The sequence below is a fragment of the Oryx dammah genome, unplaced genomic scaffold (genome assembly GCF_014754425.2).
Source record: "Oryx dammah isolate SB20612 unplaced genomic scaffold, SCBI_Odam_1.1 HiC_scaffold_2, whole genome shotgun sequence".
NCBI classification, from domain to species: Eukaryota; Metazoa; Chordata; class Mammalia; order Artiodactyla; family Bovidae; genus Oryx; species Oryx dammah.
The window spans coordinates 1,107,730-1,117,752 of record NW_024070186.1 but is presented as its reverse complement, the minus strand read 5'-3'; the positions used below and the strand labels follow the sequence as shown (position 1 = coordinate 1,117,752).

The 10,023-nt window shown below is 43.4% G+C and overlaps 1 protein-coding gene across 1 annotated transcript in view; it reads left to right on the top strand.

The window, feature by feature from the left end:
- The first annotated feature begins 52 nt into the window (after nucleotides 1-52).
- Nucleotides 53-10,023, top strand: part of KCNH8 (potassium voltage-gated channel subfamily H member 8) — a 476,728-nt gene continuing 466,757 nt past the window's right edge. Inside the window, exon 1 of the mRNA XM_040263440.1 lies at nucleotides 53-159. Coding sequence (XP_040119374.1) covers nucleotides 84-159 — 76 coding nt within the window. The 5' untranslated portion in view covers nucleotides 53-83. The remainder of the gene's footprint in view (nucleotides 160-10,023) is intronic.

Below are 10,023 nucleotides of genomic sequence, written 5' to 3'. Positions count from 1 at the left end.
CCCCACTCCGCTTCTTGGCACTTTCCTCCCGAGCCATCCTCCTGCACAAACTTTGATGGAGAATTTCACACCGCGCTGGAAAGATGCCGGTTATGAAAGGATTGCTGGCGCCCCAGAACACCTTCCTGGACACCATCGCCACCCGCTTTGACGGAACACGTAAGTCTCGCACTTGGATGAGTTGCATATATATATATATATATATTTTTTTTTTAACGATCTTTTCTCATGTAAATTGCTTTCGTTCCCACTGTCCATTTTGCACCAGAGGAGCGTGTTTCCTTCGCTTCCTGCCGAGGTGTCTTTTGTGGGGAGGATTTTTTTTTTTTTCAGTGCAGTGTTAACACTTCGATGTATTTGGCCCCCTTGATTCTTGGGTTTGTCAAGGCTGGAAAAGAATCTGAAGAAAGACCTACATCTGTGTTCACTGTGGGTCCCGTAATGCCTCTTTAAAGAACCGGTTTTTATTAGTTTTATGAGGTGAAGATGAAAATTGTCCATATTGGTGAACTGCCAATCTATCTAGAGTTTCAAGGCTCCGTGGACAGAGGAGCCTGGCGGGCTACAGCCCATGGGGTCGCAAAGAGTCGGATAGACTCAGCGCGACTAACACAACAAATTATAGGGAGAGTTTGGAGTGTTCTTTTTCAGTGGAGCTTCATTCTGAAAAGTCTTTTGGATAGGCGTGATCCCATCTGAGTTTAAGAAATGCAACTAGAATCGAGATCGCCAAGTGTAAGCTTCCTGTAGAATTCTAAGCGTTGTGAGTTGGTCAGAATATCGAGTCCTGCTTCTCAGGTAGAATAAAATACCTTTCGATCTGGAATTACCCGAGCACTCCAGAAGAGACTGTTGTGGAAAGAGATGCTGGGCATGCTAAAGGCTGATCTATCATAAGAGAAAGTTTCAACATATACATATGTATTTTTAGGGCGAAAATCACTGGACGTTTAGCTTGTTTAAGCTTCAGTTTAAAAGCAAAGATATGCCCTGTGGATTCTAGGAGACGTGATCACATCTGCAAATGGTTCTCTTTCAGTACCACGGTCAGGTCCCCGTTACTTCCGGGCTTCTCAAGCCCTCCTTCTCCAGGGGCTGTTGGTTTTCCTTGCAATGAGCAGTCTGTGCTTCGCCCGCAGCAAAAGCTATCACTTGGTTTCACTATGAATGCTCACACCGTCCTCCTAGCTTATGTTGCTTCTGCGTGTTGTCTTTCGTTTTCTGCCTATACACAAAACTCGTAGAAACTCATCAGTTCCAAAGGCTTGTAGTGATTTCGATATCACTTTTTAGGATGATGGTATATTTCTCGGAGTTGATAGGGGAGCACACACGTAACAATTTTAACTCCAGGAGTCTGGATACAAGGTCTTACTACGGTGGGAAGTAAATCCTGGACTTAGGCGCTTGAGGGATAGTTAGGAAAGTTTATGAGAAGGAGAAATGAAATATTTACTGGGTTTTTTTTCAGTTTTTAGTTTTGACATCCAGCCTACCCGGGGTGGTTGTTGTGAGCATTCTTTCTGGTGGTTTTATCTTTATCCTTAGCTTTTCCCTCCCCTGGTATGTTCTAGATGGGTCAGGCGGTATGAGCGAAGAGCGATGCTATTGTCTTAGATGATAAGCAGAGAAAATACCATCGTTAGGCTTTCAAACCCTGGCCAATGCCATCATACCCACCACCCAACCTCTACACAACATCACCACTGCTGTCTTCATGCGTGATTGAGGTCACTACTGTTTATTACATTAGGAACTGATTAGTTTCCAGTGGATGTTATTCTTGAAGTTGAGAATTTAAACCCCAAAGACTTTTGATATTGATTACAAATACATCTATTGAAAATGAACTAATTGGTAAACGGTGGTTGCTTATTTCATTGTCATTTAAAGTTGAATGGAATGCGGTGTGTTCTCAGCTGTAGCCCTGGGAATTTCAGCAGGGCTATATTTAGGTGTCAGTTGCTAATGGGAGAAGGCATTGGATCCTCTGTAAGAACACCTTTGCCTCTTTCACTATACCATTTGATAAACAGAGGGAATGTAAGAGAAAGAATGGTGTGCTACTGAATAGCTCTTTTTCTCTTTTGACTACACATTCATGTGAATAAAATAGGTTAGAAGTTTTAAAGCCTTGTTTGGGAAGACCATCATCACATAACCAGCATTTAGAATAATAGCAGAACTGAAACTGTAGAGGGAGAGTGTGCTTGTCCTGTGCCCCAAGGGTCTGTGGAATTCCTGGAGGGGACCACTTTGTATGAAATCAATCTGAAAATCAGTGGAGCACAGCATAAAATGATACCCCCCATCCCAACAAATCCCACTCGAGGAATGAGGAATCTATCTTCTCATTTGCACTTCCTTAGAATTGCAAGAAGACCTGAATAATCTGAAACTTAAAAAAAATACTTTCAGCACAATTTAGCCACACATTTTGCTGTATCTGGCATCATGGCAAACCATTTTGCCAGCTAAATATTTAGTTTATCTTTTTCTATTTTTTATGTATTGACACAATTTTATTAAGTATAATTACTGTCCCTGAAACTCTTTTCCTATGATCATCCTTCTCTCTCTTGATTTTTTTTAAAGCAGTTATTTATTTCCTTGGGAAAGATAAAACTACTTGCAAGTTTTAAGTTTGCAAAATTACCACTTGTCCAAATAAAAATTATACTGGAGAAAGAGTAATGTGACTGTACTCAAAACATGGTGTGTTTACTTGGTACATTTTCTGCCTTATTTGTTAGGTATATTTTATAGTCATGTTAACTTCTTACTCTGTTTTATTTTGGGCAATGTCATTGAAAAAATAAGAGACCAAACAATAACCCTAGCAGCCCCCTAAGTTAACCACCATGCAGTATTATTATTATCTTTATAGACTTAATACTGTAGTGGAAAATAATAAATCTTGAAACATCATCTAAAATTTCTCCCAGGAAAAATTAAATATATTACAATAAAGGCCTGTCACATAATCTATAAATTATCACTCGCTGTATTATCACAGAGCAGCCCCAAAGCAGCTCACCTAGTGATGCTTTCTCTGGGTTTCCCTGGCGGCTCAGTCAATAAAGAACCCACCTGCAATGCAAGGGACCCACTGCAATGCAGGAGACCTGAGTTTGATCCCTGGATCAAGAAGATCCCCTGGAGATAGAAATGGCAACCCACTCCAGTACTCTTGCCTGGAAAATTCCAAGGACAGAGGAGCCTTGTGGGCTATACTCCGTGGGGTCGCAAAGAGACAAGACTGAGCGACTAAACCACTACCAGAGACACTTTATTGTTTGGCATAATAGGATATTTTTTCTTTTTAATATTTAAGAAGTGACCTCTTTGTCAGGATTGAAAGACAGTAGTGGACCGTTAACTGAAAGTTTTTCCTCATATACAGTATAATTTTTAACAACTACTGGAAAATACAAACCATTTCATATAAAACTTCCCTAGCATATATTTACTCTTGAAATATGTTCTCCTGGTAAAGTGAACATAAATGAGACTTAGAAAAACCTAGAACTTTGCAAGTATTGAATATGTGTACCCCATTTAGCTTAAAGCTCAACATTCAGAAAACGAAGATCATGGCATCTGGTCCCATCACTTCATGGGAAATAGATGGGGAAACAGTGGAAACAGTGTCAGACTTTATTTTTGGGGGCTCCAAAATCACTGCAGATGGTGACTGCAGCCATGAAATTAAAAGACGCTTACTCCTTGGAAGGAAAGTTATGACCAACCTAGATAGCATATTCAAAAGCAGAGACTTACTTTGCCAACGAAGGTCCGTCTAGTCAAGGCTATGGTGTATCCAGTAGTCATGTATGGATGTGAGAGTTGGACTATAAAGAAAGCTGAGTGCTGAAGAATTGATGCTTTTGAACTGTGGTGTTGGAGAAGACTCTTGAGAGTCTCTTGGACCGCAAGGAGATCCAACCAGTCCATTCTAAAGGAGATCAGCCCTGGGATTTCTTTGGAAGGAATGATGCTGAAGCTGAAACTCCAGTACTTTGGTCACCTCATGCGAAGAGTTGACTCATTGGAAAAGACTCTGATGCTGGGAGCAGGAGGAGAAGGGGACGACCAAGGATGAGATGGCTGGATGTCATCACCGACTCGATGGACGTGAGTTTGAGTGAACTGCGGGAGATGGTGATGGACAGGGAGGCCTGGTGTGCTGCAATTCATGGGGTTGCAAAGAGTCCGACAGGACTGAGTGACTGAACTAAACCCCATTTAGGGGTAAAAGTAACTCCAATGAATTTCTTTGACTCAGCATATAGCCATACTTCCCACTTAAAACAGTTAAACATACACACACACACACACACACACACCCCACACACAATCTTAACATTATGACTGCATAATGTTTTATTTTTACACCATTAATGTACATAAAAATATGTTCAGAGTAGACTATTGTTTTAAATACATGAATATTAATCTGGACAAAGGGAAGGTATAATAACAGAGCACATAAGTGCATATTTTAAAAAGAGTTTTTCAGTGTGACGAATGTTTGCCACAGGGTACCATCTGAGAAAAACACTTTTTTTTTTTTTGAGTATATAAAACTTTCAAAGAAAAGTGTCCGTTTCCAAACAAAGTGGTGAATTAGCCTACATTTTCCAGTCACATCAAAATTTGGCCAGAACATTTTTTTCCCTTTGGGGTTAGTGAAACAAGGTCGAAGCTGTAAAGGAAGTTTGTAGCCCACTGGACTCTGTCAAGGAGATTCCAGCCAAAGTATTCAGAAATAACGGTGGTTTAGACACTCATTCGTATTTGCATACATTTTATGTATTCCTGCTCAAATGGTCCAACGACATTCGTTAAATTGGAATGCTTCCTGTTCAAAGGCAGTTCTTAATGGCTTTTCGTCTTCATAGTTTCTTCAAAGTATGTAGATCTCATAATATTAGAAGGACAGAGAGAAGGTAAGGTAGCGAGCGCTGCAGGAAGGGAGCACAGTGGAAAAGGGGGCACCCGGGGCTTCCTGAGTCTTTTCCGGGCTATAGTGTGGGAACTATCCAAAGGCACGTAGCCCATGAAAAGAGCGAGCTCCGTCGTGGGTGGGTCTGTCTGTAACAGGCTGTTCCGGGGAAACGCTGGCAGAAACCCGCAGCGCTGCTTAGATGTCTCCCGCGAGCGGCAGTCTGCACAGACTCGCCTGTGTTTTCACGCGCCGCGGGAAGCCGCCGGCACGCCCGTGCTTTCGGAGGGATGCTTCCCGCGCTGGTTTTCTGCGTCTGTGCCGTGAACCACCGCCCCGGGGACGTGCTTTCTCACCGTCCTCTAGGTCAGACATCGGGCAGGGACTAGCTGGGCGCTGTGCCCAGGGCTTCGAAAGGCCACAAGGTGGCAACCAGGTCATCAGCTGAGGCTTGAGGCCCTCCTTCAAGCTCACACGGTTGCTGGAGGAATTTAGCTCCTTGGGGTTTTAGGACTGAGGCCTCTGCTTTCGTGCTGGTCTTCAGCTGGGGACTTTTTTCAGCAGCTGGTTTCCTTTGGGCTCCTGATGCAAAATCCCTCCCCAGGCCCTCTCACCGCAGAGCGGCTAACTTCTTCACAATGGAATATAAGTCAGCCATAAAAAGAACTAAATAATGCCGTTAGCAGCAAAATGGGTGGGACCTGGAGACTGTCATACCGAGTGAAGTCAGGCAGAGAAGGACAACTATCATATATTTGTCTAAAATGTGGGATCGAAACAATAATATAAATGAACTTATTTACAGAACAGCAATAGACTCACCGATACAGAAAATAAAATTATGATAACCAAGGGGGAAGGGTGAAAAATGAAAGTGAAAGTCACTCAGTCCTGTCTGACTCTTTGTGACCCTGTGGACTCTAGCCTGCCAGGCTCCTCTGTCCATGGAATTCTCCAGGCAGAATACTGGAGTGGGTTGCCGTTCTCTTCTCCAGGGGAATCATCTTCCCAGCCGGGGGATCTTCCCAGCCCAGGGACTGAACCCAGGCCTCCCACACTGCAGGCAGATTCTTGACCGTCTGGGCCACCAGGGAATGTTCCCAAGAATACTGGAGTAGGAGATCTTCCAGACCCAGGAAGAGAACCAGGGTCTCCTGCACTGCAGGTGGGTTCTCTACCAGCTGAGCTACCAGGGAAGCCCAGCGGGGAAGCGGGAGAGGGATAAACTGGAGATTGGGGCTGACATGTACACACTACTATATAAAAAACAGATAACGAATGCTGCGGTTCATGGGGTCGCAAAGAGTCGGACACGACTGAGCGACTGAACTGAACTGAACTGAAGGGTTTACTGTTCAGCACAGGGAACTCTACTCGAATCTCTGTAATGGCCAATAGGGAAAAGAATCTGAAAAAGAGTGGATATATGTATCTATGTAACTGAGTCACTTTGCTGCAGAAGCTAACACATTGTAAGTCAACTATACTAAAACAAAAATTAAAAAAAAAAAAAAAAGCAAGGATGCCTTTCTCTTAGGAGCTCACCTCCATCAGGTCCACCCTGAATAATCTCCCTTTTGATGTACTCAAAGTTGACTGATGAGGGATCTTAATTACATCTGTAAAATCCCTTCTAAAATCATAAGACCTGTCCCTACGCAAGAGAAAGGGATTAGATGAGGTGTCACACGAGGGGTTGGAAATCTTGTGAGCTGGCTTAGAATTCAGTCTGCTAACAGTGCTGTCCCATCGCTGTACCACCACACAAAGCCTGACATTTTCACATCTGTCTTTCTGTAAGGCAGGTTTACTGAGCACAGTCTCTGTAATTCTGCATGCGCATAAACTCGCATCTGAATCCTTGGTGAATCTATGGCCCAACTCAGTGGGCTGAGGGTGTTTCTCTATATTTGGTGATGATGTGTGAGTCAGCCCAGCCTAGGACGCGTTTAGTCAGCTGTGTTATCAGATTCTTCATTCTCTGATCTAAGAAAAAGGCGGGAGACATAAAGATATTTTCAGAATATTAATCCCAGTCTTTGGACAGTGCGCGCTCTTTCCAGATAAGGAAGAGCCCATGAGGTCTGTTGGTCTGTGTACTGGAGGGTGAGCCAGTCCGTCTAGGATCCAAGACGAGTCCTTGTACCCTAAGTGGACCGAGCTGTTTCCACTGTACTTACCTTCAGAACCACTTCTGTAACTGGGCCTGTATGTGGACTGTTTTGAAAGAGTATGTTTTCCATCTCTTTTTTATGCCTCTAACCATGTTTCAAATTTTAAGAAACTCCACATATGCACTGTTGTATTGAAGTTAACTATGTTAAATTAAATACTTCTCTTTATATAAGCTTTAACCCAAGTTTACTAAAACATAGAAAAGAAGAAAAAAAGAGGGAGAGGGAAGAACAAATGGAGAAGAGGGATGAGGAAGGAGGGAATTATTTATTTTCACTCTTTTGACTTGAGAGGTGAATTCTTTATCCTGCAAAAGACTTATCATATAGGTTCTCAAAACTTTCCTGCAGTGAACAAAGTGTTTGATTTATAAGAATTTGGATTTAAACTGACTTCCCTGGTGGCTCAGTGGTAAAGAATCAGCCTGCAGATACAGGAGATGTAGGTTTGATCCCTGGCTTAGCAAGTTCCCCTGGAAGAGGGCATAGCAACCCACTCCAGTGTTCTTGCTTGGAAAATCCCATGGACAGTGAAGCCTGGTGGGCTACATCCTTAGGGCTGCAAATGAGTCAGACATGACTTAGCTAACCAGAAATGCATCTCTTTGAATGAGTGAGATATAATAAAAATTTTGCTACATGACCTGTAAAAGTACCAGATAATTTTGTTTTGACATCGTCATATAGCAGAGCATGGATAGGTAAACAGGTTAAGAATGGAAGTTATACCCCCAGTGTATTTTTCTAGGCTCATATTTGGTGTTGCCTGTAGACTAGACACAATGCTCTTCTGGGAGGGCGCGTTCTCTCTTAGGGCGTCTTTACTTTATTCAGTGAGTCAAACATTTCCTCGAGGATATTTAATCCATGCTGACTCTATACAAAGCCATTATGTTAGGATCTTTGGGGTAAAGCAGGCTTGCCCTTCTCTAAAAGAGGACGGGAAATGTAGGCACAGACTACCATCCTCAGGTTAGAAAGGGACACGAGTGTTCAGCAAGTGTAGGCAAAGGGCTGTGCACATTTGGCTGAGGGAGGAATAGCTTCTCCAGGGGGCATCACACAGTAAATGACTTCTGGGTGGTAATGCTCAGTTCATGTATGAAAAGGGCAAAAAATAATCTTCCATTTACTTTGCCAACTTGTATAGCACTTGTCACTGAGCCTAGGAAACTGAAGGTACTCCTTTTTTTTCTTTTTTAAATTGAACTATAGGTGATATACAACATTATATGTTACAGGTGTACAATATAGTGATTCACAAATTGCAAAGGTCATATTCCACTTGTAGTTATTATAAAACATTGGCTGTATTTTCCATGTTGTACAACATACCCTTGTAGGTTATTTTTTACCTGAAGATTTGTACCATCTTAATCCCCTTGCCTATACTACCCTTCCTCCCTTCCCTCCAAAAGTGTTTGTTCTTTCCAGCTAGAGATTACTCGCAGCTTCCATGAGAGTTTTGCAATATTTTTCAGCTCTACCCATTAGGAGTTACAATACTTGGTGTCTGAATTTTAGCCTGGGGTCTCTGAACGAAGCTGAGAGTCTCAAGCTCATGGGCTTCAGTGGGAAAGAGCTATATTGGCTTGGTCTTGCCTTTGAAAAAGCAAGATATTATTTTATTGTGTTGGTGTGTGTGTGTGTTTATCTGGCTTTTATGTCTAGAAGCTTGTAATTAATTCTTATAGGCTGTCCAAGTGTGTAAACCAAATCCCTAAGATCCTTCTTCTTACTGTGTCTTAATAAAGCCTTTACACTTGAGCAAGTGTCCCCTATTACACAGTGAAATTGTGTGTGATTCATTTGTTCATGATGTCTGCTTTGCCCATGAAGGCAGCTTTCCTTAGGAAAGGGAAAGATTGATTTCTGACTGCATAGCTGAGTACCTTTCTCCCCCAGGGCTGCTCACCACTGTGTTGCTCTGTAGGACTACGCCTGTGAAGAAGAAAAATAACTGAGGGTGTGTTAGTCCCCATGAAGTGACTGGAGAAACGCCAGCCCTCAAAGGTACAGAATTGCCACTTCTTCAGAGACTGTAGGCTCACCCAGGCAGTGCCTATTTGCTGATCCTGTCTAAACACTGGTTTTAAATCCATTTTGGTTTAGCAGTGCCTGCAAACAAAAACAATGAGGTTTCAACTTCATCTGTGGCATAGTTCATACTTGACAACTGCAGCAACTGAAGAGTTTTCTCAGTAATTTAAACAGTCCTATGTGGTTCTTGGCTTATAAATTCCCTGGAAAATTAATTTTGCTTTCCTTTTTAGCTGTTAATACAACTAACATCTCCCTTAAGCCCTTCAAAATTCACATGACCCCAAGTGAACTAATACTCTTTTCTAGCCCATGAACCCCATTTGTTCTCTGGCACCATAATTGGTGTCCCCACCCACCCGTTTCTTCAGGCGGGAGCTCTGAGCCAGCCTGAGCGGCCCGTCCATCTCATGGGTCATCGGGCTTTGAGGTTTCACGTGGAAGTGCCCTGATTGGATGCCTCGTCTCCCTCGCCTGCTCCCGCTCCAGTTTGGACCGTTTCTCCCGGGCACGACGGCAGCCTTCCTCTCCGAGACTCTCATGGGCAGAAGCTTCTAGCCGACCCGCTTGTGCCCCCTTTCAGCCTGCATGTCCCCAGAGTGACCTTCTGTAAGAGCAGTGTCATCGTTTAACCCTGCAAGGGACAGTTCCCTGCCACTTCTTCCTCAGGGTCATCTCACCCCAAGGTCGCTCTGCAGAATCCTGTCCAGCCACTGCCTCCTAAGGCTGCAGACACCATCACCCGGAACCCTCTGGGCCTCTGCCTGGCCCCCGCCCTGAGGCTCCAGAGAGTCAGGCGACCTTCTCCCGAGCGCTCACAGTACCTTGCTCAGCTCTTCTGCGTGCTCTGATGATCTGCCTTCA